We start from the raw sequence: 18255 nt of genomic DNA, 5'->3' as shown, positions 1-18255 counted from the left end.
CAAACCTTCTACTGCTTTTACTCAGCGTAACTAGTTCATGATAACAGTATGGTCTACAATATTTTATTATAAGACTTAAATCAAATGGTAGCTAAAATCTCTAGTATCATTTATATCTTTCAAAACAGGAAGAACATTTTTCACGTGTTCTACAGTTTTCATCAGTTTTGAAATTCAATAAGTAGGTACTTTCAAACAGAAAAGCTACTTGGAGGTTCTGAATACTTCTAAAAGCATAAAACTAGGCAAACATGTACCAAACACTATTCTCACTTTTGTATCAGGCAGTCTTCACAGTCTATTGGGAAAACGTTCATCACCCACCAATATTACAGAAAAGCTAATTAAAACATGGTGCTAATAGGGCAACAGTATTAGTGACTGGCAGAAGAGACAAGAATCTCCAACACATCCAAACATGAATTAATGGGACAACACTCAAAACAACACAGAAACTAAAGGTCACTCAGAAGTGGCTCTGCATAAAGAAAATATTTGCTAAACTGATTATTATTGCTAGGGAAGAGGAACCGGGATTTTTCTAAAATCCAGTATTTACAGCCAGATGGTTATTGGAAAGTATACAGTTCTGGTACCCTGTCTGCCTTTGGCAGAGTTTTTAGACTTCCAAGAGAAACAGAGGCAGAAGCCAGTTATACTTTATATTTTAAAAATCTAATTTGTATATTGATCTGTGCTTGATCATAATCTGTTTCTGAACTCAAACTGATTATCAGTCCATATTCCAGCCACCTATCCTCTCAGTTATTACTATAGCTCCAATAAAACATCAACAGTATCTTGAAACAAGCAAAATAATGATAAATTTTTTACTACTTTAGGTAAGAAGGAAAAGACATAAATTTTTGTTTTACATGTTATGAGAAGAGCATGTGTTAAAGAAAAGACACATCTGTCTGTAGGTATCTGTTTTATTAATTTATTTATTAAACTTTTGAACAAGTTCTCATTCTTATTTCACTTAGAAGTGCACTCCATAGATTCAGTCCAGGAGACTGTCTCATCACTGTTCTAGTTGGAGGTAACTGAAATATTACAACAGCAGGAAAATTTACCCATGGGAATTCTCCTAGAGGCTTTTGAGAAGGAATACAAGGGCAAAGAACTGGAGAGCACATTAATCTGACGTATAATCAGAAGCAAACAAAGACATTTTTTAAGTTCAAACACTCTTAAACAGGTGAGCATCTCTTGTTCTATACACTTCAACAGGATAAATTGCAAGAAACCTGAATCAAATGCTTAGGTTCTCATGCAAAACCGAAAGCAATGTCTTACCTTGCCCCGAATTATATATTGCTTTCACAGATTTTTTCACCTTCTGTAGTGCAGTTCTGTCTTGATCCAATGCCTACAATAACAGAAAATAAACAGACTTTAAATATTTACTTCATTCATTAACAGAATACATAATAACATTTCAAAAGAAACCCCCAAACTAGAGTAGCCTCTCAGGCTGGAGAAAACTGCAGATACAATATAATCAGCCTGCAGGAAGGTCTGTGGTCATTCAACCCCTTCAAGATGAAATAAAGAACTGAAAATGCTCTGAAGGCAGAATAGAGCAGTAGTGACAGTGCTAAAAGGAGAACATGTTCGTTTTGCAAGGAACAAAGCATTTATCAAATTGTATTATATTAAAAAAAAAAAAAAAAAAAACAAACCAAGAAATAGTCAGTAGATGTTTCTACTATAGCCCTATATTTTCTACCACAACTAAATTACTTAACTTCTATGCTTTTCCCATAATAGCATTCCAACTATAGACATAGATTATCACATTAACCTCTTGCACCAAACTCCACAACAGAATTTTATAAATACTGAAGATGAAAAGTAGCAAATCAAAAGAAAATAACTAAGATTTGATATTGTGCAACATAATGTGACTGAAGGGAAGTATTTATAATAACAGTATTCAAATACGCATTTTCAGGATTCCATCATTCTGAACTTCGTATTTCCTGCAGTAGTTTCAAAATCCAGAATAAAATGTTGTTAAGTAATGATGAATTTAGGATTAGATTTCTCGGTACTTTCTTTTTCAAGCAACATAACTTCACCCTACCCATTCTCAATCTAGTGTAAGAAATCAAACTAATGTGAAAAAGAACTACTATGATAAAGCAAAGAATAAAATCAAAATAAACATTACTCAAGACTTGTAGAATCAAGACACTTAAAAAACACATAATGGTACTGCGTGCAGTGACACAGTTAACTTCACTTAAGCATGAGTTTTGAATATTCTGCTTACTTAACGTGTTGCACATGGTTCCCCTGCAATCTATGGAGAACATACGTTTAAATTATTTCCTATATTTTTTCCCCCATTTAGATCATAGGCAATTTCCCATCATATAAGTAACGTTAGATCAATAATCTCATGTTTTAATGAAGCTGAAAGCGTTTACCACATTACATTCACATTTAAATCACTGAAGACTGGAGAACCTGTACTCAGAACTACCATCAGTATAGCAGTCCAGCTGAACCCGTCAGCTATTGCAGACCACAAAGTTCACATTGCAGAGACCCTTGTGTAGCTGCATCATCCAAACACTTACAGCTTGAGGTTCCCATGGGTCTGATATCTGAAAACTGGCAGACAAAGGCAGAATGGCAGCTATTCTTACAGCTGGGTGTACCTCAGAGAGGGTCATCACCAACAACGTGATGCCAACCTAACCAAAAAGCAGAGGTTTCACTGTCAAAGCTGAGATGACTGAAGTATACTGCACTGGGTTTGAAGCTCAAAAAAACAAAAAACAAAACAAAAACAAAAAAAACCACAGAAGAAGTTCCAGGTCAACTAGAGTGTTAAGTACTGGAGATAGTCATACATGAGGGTACCGGCCCTACCTAAGTTTGAAGCACTGAGCGTTTCAGTGTACGCGCACTTACAATAGGAACCCGTATACAGATAAACCAATTAATATATAATAGTTCCGGTTTGGAGCAGCCCAGTTTTAAGCAAGCAAAATGTTATAGCTGAACACTACATGAAAGTCTGTAACAAAAAGAAAATGTAGTGTTTCTGTGCTTTAACTGAAAACCACCATATTCTCAAAGCACACTTCTGTGGTAGCTAAAATGAGAAAGTTTGGAACCGCAGAATTTAAATAGTATTAGGAAGCACGTATATATCTCCGGTTTCGTTTGCACCAGAACAATGGATTCAAACATTCAGAACTGCAAATATTATTTCCTTTGCTCCCCAGTAAAATAGTGGGTTTTACTTGACTTTCACTTGCAAGAAAGAGTTACAATTTCTAAATTTAATAAAATATTCAAAACTGTGTTCCTTTTCAAGACAGTGCACAGCAAGTGATTCTCCTTAGGTTCCTTTGTGAATGCTGTCAAAAACATTTGTTTCTGCCTGCATGCTATGCCAGACAGTTGTTATCATTTTCTACCAAAGTTCCCTCCACCTTCAATGACCAGAAAAAAAAAATCATGATTCATTTGTCTTACCAAGAGTTTGAATGTAGGATAGTATAAGAATTTGAAGCCATTATTTTTGAAGAAAGACAATGGTTAACACTGATGAGATTCAGAGAGAAAACGTTGTACCTAACTTCTAATATTGAAGCAAACTGGACACTCAGGAGGAGGAAAAAAACCCCAAACCAACAAAAACTCCAAGAAAGAGGTACTTATTCCTAAAGTTATCAATCTAGAAGGCTAGGACAAAGAGATTAGAAAACTCTTCCAAATTGGATTTGATATAGAATTAAATTTAATCATTAATGTGGAAGCAGGAGGGAACATTCATTATTTTAAGAGAGCAATCACTGAGTAAAGCAATATACAGAGATGACATCCACTGCCTGAAGGAGCCAGTGATCTAAGTCAGAATGACATCACAGTCCAATTTTGTATTTTTATATTTGCAAATACAAGCTTTATGTGAACTAGTCTACTTAGTCCAAAACTCCCTACATAAAACAAATCCACGTGCACTTTTAACCGTACACCAGGGTAGAGTTCAAAATGCCTCTGCACAAGGAACCCGATGCTATGTAGGATTCTAGGTACACAAAAACTGTAATCTAGGGGGTTTTGCGTGGGTTTTTTTGGTTTGGTTTTTTTTTGTTTGTTTTATAAAACTGTAGGTAGTTTGTTTCCAAATATATTACATTCCTCTTGAATGTCTTTAGCTAATAATTTTTAGCTGTACTCTTCTGTAAAGGAATTAAGCTGCACTCAATACCCAATTCAATTATTATTGCAGAGTAACATTACCTTTTAACTACGTTAAACTAGACAGGAACAGCCTTGCTTTTCCCCATTAGGTAAAAGCATGCTTTTGCAGTATTCGTTAATTTTTAGAATACTAAATATTTTTACTCCCATCTTAGAAAACACAAAAACTGATCTTTCAGTAGAAGTGACATACATTTGTATTATTGAAAGCTACAATGCCTCAGAGAACCCAGGAGTCTCTGTGACAATCTCTAGGTACTCAGATGCACTCTTTCCTACATACTAAACTCTTCCTCCTCATCACTCATTCCTGGAAAATGCTTTTTTATTTTTTTCATTCCTGTAATACCACCTCCCAGGAGGCCTTTTTAACTTCCCTGGGAGAATGTTTTCTTACCTTCTTACGCATTCTGAAAAGACAGATTATTTACTAAAGGTACCTGCAACACACATTTGCTGCCTCCTTGGCTGAATAAAGCTTTATTCTTGAAAATGGTCATTTTGAAGACAAGCTCCATCCTGATTCAAAATAATGCAAAATTAGTGTTCACAAAAACACCTGAGGCATTAGTGAAGAAATGAAGAAAAAAACCTGCCAGCACCATATGTAATCTGTTTTACATAAAATTAAACAAGGAAAGCTCCTTGCTTCTCATACTCGGCAGATTTGCAGTGCATGGTGTTTGACATATGCCCTGTCAAGGCTTTGTGTTCCTGCATTCCCTTGTATTCAAGCTTACGCTCAAGAAGAAAACCTCCCTATCACGCAAGATCAGCTCTTCTAACCAATCCGTTTGGAATCTTGCAGACAGGCATCCCAGATTTAATTTCTCCTTTCTGCTGAAATTTAGCTACTTTGGACCCAGCCTGCAATTCCAAACCACCAACCTAGTTCAAATCTATACTATTGAAGAAACCAGTGTCTCCTTCTTCATACCAGTTCAGGAGCTGCTGCGGTGACCTCAGCTCCATGAAAACCATGGGTTCCTTTTAAGCACTCTGGATCTAGCTCACCTTCCATCAGTGCATTGCACATTGACAGAAATTGGTACTTACAGCTACCGTTTCACATTCAGAGGCAAGACTTCTCACAGCATCCTCCGTCATAAGATGTACATTTACCAGTAACTATTCATACCAATATAAAAATTTCAAAACTTGTCCACCTGAGGAAACCAAATTAATTTTGGGGTGAAGGGAAGGTGAGTCCTCCCAATGGTTCGTTTCACTGATACAGATCACTGGGTAGCTGCACACACACTTTTACCAGCATAAGACAGCACACAAGTCAGTATCAGGTCAGAGAGGGCTTATGTTGACATCCCATAACCACACCGTAGTCCCCTCCACTAGAAGAAGCAGAGCTGTGCACTGCAGTTCGCACAGACCCTCTTCAACCCTCTAGAACCTGATCCCTTCTCAATAAAGGGTATTTCTATTTCCCTTCTCAGTAAAGGGTATTTCTATGTTTGGGCCATGCTCTGTTTTAATAGCTACTAATTTTTAAACCAGAAGTTATACCACTATGTAGTGTGTTAAGTGCTAGATTCTGGATTGCTATCCGTCTTTAATGTCCTAAAAACGGCCAAACACTCATTTAGACAGACAACTGTTTCTTTAGAACCTTGTGTCCTTTTATTCTTATAGATATATTTGTGTGCATGTGTGTTTATGTAAAAGTCTATATAGTGGAGAACATACTTAATATTTGATATACTAATTGCTGATCAACATGAAAAGCATGGTTTGAGCAACACAAAAATCTTCCTTTCTTGACTGATGTAAAACTACTATTACAGAAACTGATCACAGAAGTGCTTAGTCTTCATATTAAATTTAGGTCTTCTAGAAATCAGCATCATCCTAAAGGCACGCATTTGCTCAGAGGATGCTATGGCCCCTTCAGTCCACTAGATCTACTAAAATATCAAAGGTGTTTTGTATACCTTTCAAACCTTCAAAATTTGAAGAGGAAAGAAACACCACTGATTTCTGTTTCAGCCTTACAATAAAAAAAGAGGGGCTCAAGACACTGACAATCATATTAATATGCCAACATATGTTATTCATCCCTTCAAGTAGATTATTATCCAGACGAGATTAGTTTTCCAACTGGAACAAACTGTTCATCCTAATATCAGAGAAAGTTTAGAATTTAACCCCCTTTGTAGGAGGTTTTCTCTAAAAAAATTCCATGTCCTACCCACTACCAAAATCCATCCACAAAAATTATACCAAAAGAAATGTTTTAAACACAGGTTTGTCGTGTTTAAAATACTATGACAGAAGCTTGAAGGCTATTAGAGCATGCACAACCTACCCACTCATGACAAACTGCCTCTATATATTTTAAGAAATTATTTTTGTATGTTAAAAAGCAATCCATGTGAAGTATAAAATATTTGAGGTTATATACACAAAGGTACAATGAACGCTTGGTAGTCACATGCACGTGTTGTCAGATACAAGATTAATTATTTCACAGAAAATACATGGATGATATATTGGTTTCAAGGGACTAAAAGTCCCTTAAAAGTAGTCAGTCTTTCACTTATCAGTTTACATACTAATCTAACCTGGCACTGAAGTAACTGACAGTTACTATTGTCTGTGCTAGAAAATAGGCTTGCCGTCTGCTCAAGCCCTGGTCATGTAACAAAGTAGAGCAATGGCACCTTACAAAGTTACAGCTGTTCAACACCAGTATCAGTTTTCTTCTCAATAAAATCCAAACTTCATCGGATGGATAATAAACGCAGGCTAGACAGGTTAGTAAGTTATTACATGCCAGTGAAATTGCAACAAGACAAAACGCCAGACTTGCCCCAGTGAAATATAACCAGAAGAGTTGGTAAGAGTCTCCTGTAGTTTACCTATTCAGAAGTGAGCAGACTACCAAAATCACTTAATTCTGTACAAGGAGATGTGATTCAAACCACCCTTCCTGTCCTTCCCTCCCCGCTCCATTTGTACCAGCCCTGCCAGTCACCACTGTGAAATCTGTTTCCGATTGTTGGTCTCCACACATATCTGGAGGACAAAAATAGAGGAGTAAATAATTTTCTAGAGACACTTAATCCCTTTGTGCAAAAGATTGATATAGACAGGCACAGTCTGAACTTGTCCTGAATTACTTAAAAACCCAAAGGGTCCAAATAAGAGAAAGCAAACCAAAACACCACATCAACACGCACGTATCACTGTAACAACTGCCACCAACATCATTTTGTACCCCATCATGTACCAGCTACTCCCAAAATAAGACAAATTAAAAGATAATGTTTTTTTAATTGTGATTTTCTTAAAAATTGGAAGCTTGAAGTATTTTAACCATAACTAATGAAAATAGCATAAGTAATCAAGTTTAGGAAATATGTTTTTCCAGAAAATAATTTTTCCAAGTAATGCCAAAGCTTAACAGAGATCCATCCCATCAGATGAACTTCCCTCACATCTACTGTTGGTTACATGGCCTGATGCAACGCAGAGCCTCTCTCCAAACCAGCATGCACGAGAAAACTCATCAGCCCTACGGTGCTGTAAAGGTCACATTAGATGAGCAAACTCATTTGTGTGATCTCTAAAAAGGAGTTGCAAAAGTAACAGTCACTGAATTATTCTTCCAATATTACTCAAATGGAAGCCCAGGAGATACTGCTTGTAAAATCTCTAAGTCATCCAGCATTGCTAATTGTAATTGTCTTGACAATTGGTCTATTGGACCCTTCTTTGCAACCAGACTCCTTTTCTGCAAAAGCATGAATGTAGACACTAATTGCTATCTATGTAGGATTACTCCTAGATAATAGGAAGTTAGCATCGCATTCTTCCTAATGAGCGTGCAGCTGATATTTGATCTTGTGCACACTCTGACACATCTGGGAATATTTAATAATATTTTGGGCAGTTACTTCCTTTAAGTTGTCAGTTGAGTTACATTAGTATTTCTGAGTTTAGCTCATTTTGTGCATAAGGTATATTTAGAGATAACTGAAAAATAAAACTATGAGATTTGTTTCCAGATAGGATGATGACACAGATCAGATTCATTTCCTAACTTCTATTGTGCAGGAGATGCTGAAAAGCCCACAGGTAGTGGCAACACCTGAAAACATCTAGTTACAGATATAAAATTTTCTTCCACCGGCACTGGGTCTAAAACAGCTGCCACTGGGTTGAAACTAATCTCAGTAATAAATAACACAGAAATGGTTTGGGGTTGGAAGAAACCTTAAAGACCATCTAGTCCAACCCCTTACCATGGGCAGGGACATCTTTTACTACATGAGGTCACACATAGCCCCATTCAACCTGACCTTGAACAGTGCCGATGCTGGGGCATCCACAGCTTCTCTGGGCATGATGGGGCATCCACAGTTACTTTAGTGCCAATGTTCTTACCTTTAAGCTAGCAACAACATACAATGAAGTAACACGGTATGTTGAACAGCTATCATTCACTATATCCAGACTCACTTGATTATACTAGTCAGCTTTACTAGTACTAATTAGAAGCCTAAGACAGCAAAACCAGTGAAGAAGATTCACCACTTTTCAGGTCACTGCAGCACAATTTTACCTATGTCTTACTCCAGCAGCAGATAAACACACTGGCATGATTAACAGGGTAATACACAGTTAAAGCTCAGAAACCAGCAAACCCATAGCCAGGCCCCCCATAGCTCCTGAAGATACCACTGCGTCCAAGATTCTCAAGTTGCACACACCATTTTTGCTAGCATTAAAGCTGCACAGCACTAGCAAGTGGTTGCACAGAACACAAATAGAAGAGCCTTCCTACATTACAAATGCTTCTGTGTTTAAAAATAAGTAGTACTGTTGTGCTCTACTTTTTAGCAAGTCATGGCATATTGACAATCTTCCCCCCCACCCCCACCCCGAGCTGATTCTTCTTGTGCACATTAGCAATCTACTAAATACTGCTTTAAAAGCACAAAGGGAATGATCTAACAAACAGAAGCCTATTCTGTACCTGTGCTCTCTCTCGCAAACCTCTCCTTACGCTTTTTTCAAAGTCCAGTGGAAATACATTACTTCGAGTGAGAGTATTGGCTACCAAATACTACCCTACAAAATCCTTTTTTCCAGCATACAAATATACAGTTCCATAGAAATAGCATCTAAATGAAATTTTTTATTAATTTATTGAAGATGCTTGTAATTTGAAAACCCAATCCACTATAAAGCGCCATTTTCATTCAACAAAAATCTAACTTAAAAAGCTTATCAGCAAAAGACAACTAAATGCAATTCAGAACAGTCCAAAACAGAACAAGATTATTTATTTTCTAGAACAATAAAAAAATAAACACATCAGAAGACAGCAAATAGTTGAGGTAAAGTCTTTCACAAGGAAGCAAACTGACGAGAACATGACATGCAAGCAACAAACAGAAACGCACTAAATAGATGTGCTAGCAGACCTAGATTTATTAGAAAGAAATGTGATTCTTAGCAACTTGGACCAGAAAAAAGTGCAAAAGTCTCTGGAGAATTGCTCCCCCCACCCCCAGATTTGACTGTATATTTCACTAACAGGAAAGCTCTCCAGTTACTGCACCAAAGTTAAATACCATAAAGTATTTTCCTCCCATGTTAACTCTTTCTTCTTCTTTTGAAATCCCAAATATTTTGCAGTATGTTTGGTATTTAAGCTGTTATCCCAGTAACTCTACTCAGGGAGGGAAGATGCACTAGATCAGGACTCTTAAGATAGAATTATTACCACCTTCTCAAGCAGCAAAATTCTTCAAATCTTATACAGCGATTCTATGAATGTTACAGAAGCTCAAAAGTGACACTCAAGGACAAATAAAGTACTCCCTCACTCAGCCATTGCCAGCTTCACAGTGGTGCTGCAATTACATTGTACACTCACATCTCCTAGCTCTCTACATTTCAATCAGTATTGTTATTTATCAATACCTGGTATCAGCTAGCAGCAGAGACATGAAGGACATCAGAAATATATTCATGGTAGACCAAGCCATTTCAAAATTATAAACCCTTTCTTCTTTAAAAATTTGCATCATTGGATGGGTAGGATGGGTGGGTGGGTTATGGTCCTCTAAGAACAGAGGCAACCCATGTTCCTTCTCCTAACCCATGAAGAAATACTTAAATGCATATACTGATGCATGACTGCAATATTCCATTTCAGAATTATTCCGTTCAGAGAGAAAAAGCAGCTATATTAATGTATTAAAATTGTTTTATGTAAGAGATATATATATTTAATTGTGTCTATTTGTTCCAAGCTTCAGATTTCAAGAGTGTCATTAATTTAAAAATAAAATACAATAAATGGGATTTCCATTACAACACAGACCTTGAAGACAACTACAGTACTCTGGGACACTGCTTACAGCTCAGTTTCATTCTGTTATTGGAGAACACTATGATGACAGACTTGAGACTTCACCTTACATCATGTTAAACCTGTAACCACCACCACTTACTATGAAATTTAGAGCTAAACACCAATGACCAGCTAGGAATCTACCATCTAATACTTCTTACAGTGTATAAGGTAGGCTGCTGCTCTAGGGCCACAACAAAGGGAGAACAACAAATCTAGAAACAGTCTAGAAAAATTCTAGAAAATAAGCACACATTCAATTTTTTTTTGTTTTTAAGGTGAAAGTTAAAAATGGAAGTAGTATAATATACAACAGGAGTTCTGTTTCTAATCATTACGATTAGACTTTGGCTAGAGATTGACAGAATGCACAAGGAGGGGTTTGAGTCTCCCTTTCCAAAAGGAAGAAGAAAATAAAAAGACAAAAGCACAATTTAGATATGAAACATGAGAGTTCATTTTGTATTTTAACGTCATGTTCTTTGATACAAACACATTCTCTGAAAATACTGAATTTAATGGGGGATATTACAGGAAAATAAACAATATAATCAGAATAGTCAATTCTATTATTATAACACAAACCTCATCTAAAAACCAATACTTTGTCCTACATTGTCTTTCGTTTCTTTTGATCAAAATGCAAAAATATCATAAGTGTACATTAGAAAACTAAGATGCACAACTCATCTTCACTGTGGTACAGAAACCCAACAGACCTCTAAAAGCAATATAGGCTGAAAAAACCCAACCCATTAACATGTGTATAATACATAGCATGTAAGGATATAAATCCTTTAATTAGTAGAATAAGTCTATATATAAACTTAATACCAGAGTGAGATCTGCTTTCTCCATCTACAAGTAAAATACAGTGAAATGAGAAAGGATATCCAACCTAAAGCAAAAACCTATAATCTAGTTAGATTCCCCAGGGTTTATTTTGAAGGTGCTGGCACACATTTTGACCATTAGCAAACTGGTTAAGTCTGGAAAATAATTTCTGTCTACGTACAAACACATAAGCTATAGCAAACAGTCAAGGGTGAAAGAAAAGGATACACTAACACCACTGAAATCCTACCACGTAAAGGTAACCTTAATTTGCCTTAACTGTGCCTATGACCTGACAAAGTCATTGGGACAACACAGAAGCTACCACTTTCCCTTCCATAGGAAGAACACTTTACAGTCCTGATTTTAAAGGTATTGTTTTAAAATAACAATGAAACTTAAAAGAATTCAGCAGTAATTTCCAGTACATTAGGAAAAAATATGAGTGCTTTTCAAGCAAACTGCTACTTCACGGCACCTGTTAACATACTATTGTGTTTGCTAAGAACAGTCCTATGTTACTTCTCTTTTAAGATTGCATTAGAGAACAGATGCCCTTGGAGAATATTCTGTAAGTTTTCTTAACAATATTAAGCTTCAGACATAACTTACAGCCAAGATTATAAATACAACTAAATTACACTAGCAACAACTTTCTTTAAAATACTGTCAGATCTAAAAATAGCTGCACTGCATTCCATTTAGAAAATGCAACTGATTGGTCTGATCAGGTTTAATTTAATATTAATGTAAGTAATGCCACATTTATAAAATGAGTATACAGTCATGCTACTAGCCAAGCAAAAATACTCCCTAACAAAAGAGTTATAAGTGCCAAAAAAATAATCCCAGATTTATGACACTTTTCAATTACATTGTTTAATCATTTTTGGAGGCGCAGTGATGCATGTACATTAGCAAAAACACAGTAGTGTTTTCAGGAAGGGAAGAGTTTTAGGAATCAGCTAGAAGGGAGGTGACTGAGGACCTGGGGCTTCTAAAGAATTCAGATTCCACAGATTCAAAAGCAAAAATTAGTCGAAGATAACATTTTCCCCAGATATGCTGCAGCTAAGTAGAAGGTTCAAGTTCAGTAGAGAAGACCACGCACCGTCACCCTTCTCTTCCTCAAGCTAGGGCTTAAAAAGACTTTTGCTAACATCTGTGCTAGACTCCCAGGCATACATCCTCACTGAATATCAAACAACTGTGCACCAAACTCTACTCTGTAAAATATTTCAGCACATTCTTGTCAGATAAAACACAGGCTTTGTACATAACTCACATATAGTGAATCATAGATAAAAAGGACCTTAAACACAGCAATAAGTATTAACTTCTTGGAAATCAATATTCTTGCTCTACTAAGGGCACCAGTAGTTTATGCAATAACAGCCAGATGCTAGATGACTTTTTAATTTATTTTGCTTGGAGAAAAAAAAACCCCAAACAATAAAACCAAAACACACACACCCCCACCCCAAACCAACAAACCTCCAAAATGCTCACAGTTTATAATTTTCTTGTGATATTAGATATTGTAGGGAAAGAGGTTTTCAGTCTGTTTACTCTCACCTCCCTCTTTGGAAGGGGCATTCCTACATCCACACTTCAAATAATTACTACTTATTTAAGGGGATCATACAAACACCTAACACATGGGTTCCTGGACCCTGTCTTCTCCAAGAAGCAGCAAGGAAGGTGAAAGTAGAATCAGCTGCAGTAAATCAACAAACAGTATTTCTGGCAGGATTAGCTACAATATAAAGTAAATCACTCCGGGCAAAATAAGTTTGCAAACAACACTTTTGCTTACAGGAAGAATCAGAAAACACCAGTGAAAAGGAAAATACTGTTGGGTTTTTAATTTGTTTATTTTGCTTTGGTTGTGTTTTGTTTTGGTTTTTTTTTAAATAGCACTGACAGCTGAAGAGGATATATATCACTTTGAAAGAGTAAAGGTTGGCAATATTCTTCTCTAAAAAAAGGAATATAATTTATGATTCAGGATCAAGAAAGGAATCTGGGAAAGCTAATGAAAACCATGACTGCTACCACAGGGTAACAAGAGTGCATGGACAAAGCTGATCATTACCATGTAAGCTTTTCATACTTGTATAATATGTAACCAGAAAATATAGGTTACACTTAAACATAGGACAAAGCAATGGCATAATTTAAAACCCACCCAAAAGAGCAGTAATTACATAATAAAGTATATTTAATCAGAAACTATGTTATTCATATTTTAGGCCAATGATTTTTTCTTTTAACTACACAATCCTCTCCCACATGCACAAAATTAAGACTAATACTAAAATCACTAATTTATGACATTTATATTAAAGTTAGCTTGGTTCTCAAAACCAATTTATTCATTCCAGCTTACTCTAAAAATTATATTAGCTAATCCTAATGGATGCAGTTAGTGCTTAAGTAAAATTAACATATCAACATCAGTCTTAAAGATACTCAAGAAGCTTACAAAATTGACAAATGATTTTACATAAAAACTAGACAGAGATACTAGAACAACAGATTAATAGGCTGTTATTTTAAAATTAAATAAGGGCACAGTAGCTCTCACAAAGTTGTAAAGAAGCAGCTATGAACAGAGCAAACTTCTAAATTTATGCAACAGTGTACTCTTTTGACAAACACCCTTAGACTTAGATGTTATGGGATATGACCTAATGTTATCACCAATAAATGCAGCACCTTTTCATGAACACTTCTACTTAGCCACAAAGATACTTTCTTCATTTTTACATTTCTGCAGTTTCTTCATTGTGCTCATTAATACAAATTTAAAACCTCTAAATGCAATTTAATTTAGCAAAAGCATATGAATGAAGGCCTTTTTCCCTCCTTTTTCTTAGGAAATAACTGTTTCAGATGTCAACAAAATACAACAGATGTCCTATATGCTACATGTGTACGTATGGTTAAAAGACTTTCTGGAATACAGAACGAATGTATAGAAAAAATGGTAAGTAATATCGTGAAAATTTGGACAGGAAAGTTGAAGTGGTTAAGCAAATGAAAGTTAGAATCAACAGCATTCCACATTCCAGTTGGTCTAGTATGACCAGAAGCAACAGGTCAACAGGTATTACGGCAAGTTTCTGTGGAAATCTCTGTTGCCCCACAGGACCTAAAAAATGGGTTTCCTTGTTTCCCTCTACCAACCACTCATTCCCACTACCTTGTCTGTGCCAGCACGCTAGCGTTCAGAAAACCACAAAGTCAAGAAATGACATCAGATGAAAATTGCCTTTTCTGTGCATTATGGCCGGCACAGAGAAGGGCAACTACACATGTGGGGGCTCCACCCCTTTCAATGGATGCACAAGTTTTTTATAACAGATTAAAATTGCCATGTGACCATAACCTGAGAAAACAGATGTTATTTAATATTTTAACGACATTAAGATCTGTTCCATCTCCCTGGCATCCCTTGCATTCCACCTACTTTTGATTTGTGAAGATACACTTTGAGACTGCAAAACTTAGATCCCTCGAAACCAGCCTTGCAAAGCTGCAATATTAATGCATGTAGGAGTTAAATTCAATTTTTCTTTTGCCAGCAGGGGTGACTGAGACTACAGATTTCCTTTTTTAATTTCACATTCTTTCTCTTGACTTTAAAATAGTTATATCCTTCAGAAACTCAGTCAACTATCTAAACTAGAGTAACAAACTGGAGCTCCTTATGCCTTTTCTCAGGATCTTCACAAGTGCATAAACCATTGCTGAAGTACGGACTGAAGTTTTGAATTTGCAGCTATAGAGAATTACTCCCCTTGACGATACCAATTGAACAAAATCTACAAAGCACTTCATGCAACTTCCAGTGTGCTGTATTATTAACTCTCTAGTAACCTAGTTTCAATACCTCCTGCCCCTTTTACAGGGCCATTTATCCCCTGCACCACACATCACTCCAAGCAAGCAGCACTTGCTCTCAGCACACTTCTTGCCCAGAGAGAAGGCGTTATTTAGTAAAGGCACATTTGGAACTAAAGCCCAGAAGCTGGCCTGGATAGACAATTAAGCAGAAAGAAAACACTAAGTGGTGCAACAGAAGTTGTAGAAATTGACAGTAGCTTTTCCAGAAATATTTTACCTTGAATTTCCTTTTGCAGAGCAGCCCCTTCAAAAGTCCCACCCACTCCTCCTTATCACCTGAGAGAGTAAAGCACAACCCTTCAGATCTCTGCAGAGAAGCCACAGCAGGCATAACCTACACCTCTGGAGATGAGCACGTGGCAAGGTAGAGACCAAGAACCCTGCCTGACCTCACAGGCCTGTAAAAACCCCTAATGGCAAACTGGATACCCAATGGCTGAACACAGCCTATTCCAACACAAAGGGCAGAGGACTTTAAAACAAACTAGCAGGTACCAAATTCAAAATAAAAGTTAGAAAAAAATAGAAGTAGTATAGTGTAGAAGAATGAAGCTGAGTTAATTATCATTGATAACATACAGCTGTGGGTTAGTTTCAGGGGCAGAGGGTTGGCCAATGTAGATAAGGTGCAGGTGTGGCTGGTTCTGTGAAGAGGTTGGGCAGCCACGGAAGAGGGAGGAGGAAGAAGCAGAGAGAAGAGAGGAGAGAGAACAAGCACCCTGGGTGAGGGGAGACCAGGAGAAGGCAGCAGAGGGACTGGCATAAAGAGATGTTGGTATGAGATGGTAAAAGACCATGTTGCAGCCAGCTGGTTTGGAGAGTGCTGCAACAGTATAGTGCTTTGCACTGCATATGGTAAGCTGTGGATCTCCTTATGGATCCTAAAATTTTATATACCTCAAAAAAACCCTAAAAACAAAAACAAGGAGGACAAAGTCATAGAGGAGAAATTCAACATGGCCATTAAATATAAATTCAACACCTTTGTTCTGCCATACCCTGAACTGCAAGTTACTGGAGACTGGGAGATTACATTGGAGAAGGTACCCCTAACACGTTTGCCCTTTTCCTACACTCTTCACTTGTCACCAACAGCAGATGGCATCAGAAAAGATCATAGGCTTTTATCAACTTCTGGACTATCCCAGCACAGCTGTTCTTCCACTCACTAATGGTATTTCTGTTATGTAAGCAGCAAAGTGAAGGAATTCACCAGTAAATAACCATATAAGCACAACACCAAGCAACAGACAAACCTCAGTAAGAAACTGGAAAAAACCCAAAAAGTCCTGTAGCAAACAAGGACAACTCTTCCTCTTCCTTCATACAGCTTTTGTTTTCTTCAGATCTGAATACCGGCCATCATTGCAAAACCCCCAAAAGCTGTTTACATATAAAGGGGGAAGATCTGCTGAAAGGTTTAGCAATAATTAAGTAGTATGGTATTAACTGAACCATTACGTTCACTGGACCAACAAAACACTTTATACATTTTGGTTTCTAAATGTACATAGCCCTTAGACATTAGTCCATGTTTCACAAACTATATTGATATGCTCTAGCAAAACAAAATGGTTAAACTTAAAGTGAAAAATTTGTTCAAATGTCCATTGTATACTTTACAGTATGTCTTAAACTCAAAAGAGAATGAAAGTCGATTGTTTCTTGTACAGACCACAGAATGTTTGTTTTCACAGACATAGAAAAGCTGTGATTTACTGCCAGTCTTACAAGGACAGCTGTTTGATATTGTATCTTTTGCCCTATACCCATTAAGAGTGAAATTCAATTAACTTTACATTATTCCAGAACATCCAGTCTTTATGCAGTGAATGGAAATTTACTAAACTAAGGCATCTAATTGAAACACTAAAAATATAAAGTCTTTTCAGAAAGCCATTTTGTTTTAATAAAATCTACAAGCCTTTACAGAAAAATGAGCTATTATTAAGCTAGCTCCTAGCCTTTTAAGATTAACATTTTTAATACAGATTCTCTTTATACATATAGTTTTGAAAACAATCTTGGTGCATCAGACACTGAAGAAATCCACCACGTTGAGTTCAGCCCTTTTACTGATCTCTTTACCAATGAGGACAACAAGGTATGCCACATTTGAGAAGCATCTACTTTGACACACGCACAAAAAAAAAAAAAAAAAAAAGGAATATTACTGGTGAATATCTACCAGGCAAACCACAACAAAATTTCAGTTTACATCGTCACAGGTTTGGATTAAATTGAGGTTAGGGAAAACAGAAACAGTAAAAGACATGGTAGTGATGTTGCCTTTAAGTCAGAAAGCCTTGGTTCAATTGCAACAGCTTTTATGGAACTCCAGCTCAAAACGTCCCTGTTCATAAACCAGTGGAACAGCGTACCAAGATAAATATCACTGCACACTGTTCCAACGCTCTTTCCATAAGCATCCATTTCTCACCTTGGTTAGAGACAGCCATGGGCCAAGCAAAGACACTTACATTCCCATGACCATAAATCTTCCCTTGTGAATTCACAAGAGAATATCGTGGGATTCTATTTTTGTCTTGGTTTATTACAAGTTACCAGTGGGCAGCCAGAACAGAGTAAATCCTACACCTGGCAACTGCAGTCTTTCAAAGCTTTCATGAACGTCGCATTGTTTGGCTCTCTGGAAGCTAGTACTGCACAGAATGCTAAAGGCTGTATTCGAGCAAAGCTGAAGGCAGGACACAAATAGAATGGAGCAACAGAAAAGGAAGCTGTGTGCAATGATGCAAAAAAAAAATCCTATTGCTGATTTGTATTCTGCCCGAATACCAGGAAGAAAGTAAGAAAACCTTCAGCTCATTCACATGCAGAATATAAATAGAAGGTTCAGTAAAGAACTATTTTTCTAAGCATTCACATTTGGAATATATTCGAAC

General features: G+C 36.8%; 1 protein-coding gene across 5 annotated transcripts in view; it reads right to left on the bottom strand.

Moving 5' to 3' along the window:
• The window catches only part of ASAP1 (ArfGAP with SH3 domain, ankyrin repeat and PH domain 1), a 161300-nt gene that overhangs the window by 82926 nt on the left and 60119 nt on the right, over positions 1–18255 (bottom strand). For all 5 annotated transcript variants that reach the window (XM_080379588.1, XM_080379585.1, XM_080379589.1 and 2 more), the window contains one exon: positions 1300–1372. In XM_080379588.1, coding sequence (XP_080235714.1) covers positions 1300–1372 — 73 coding nt within the window. The remainder of the gene's footprint in view (positions 1–1299; positions 1373–18255) is intronic.

The sequence above is a fragment of the Falco punctatus genome (assembly GCF_963210335.1).
Source record: "Falco punctatus genome assembly, chromosome: 3".
NCBI classification, from domain to species: domain Eukaryota; kingdom Metazoa; phylum Chordata; class Aves; order Falconiformes; family Falconidae; genus Falco; species Falco punctatus.
This window is presented reverse-complemented; position numbering and strand designations above follow the sequence as displayed.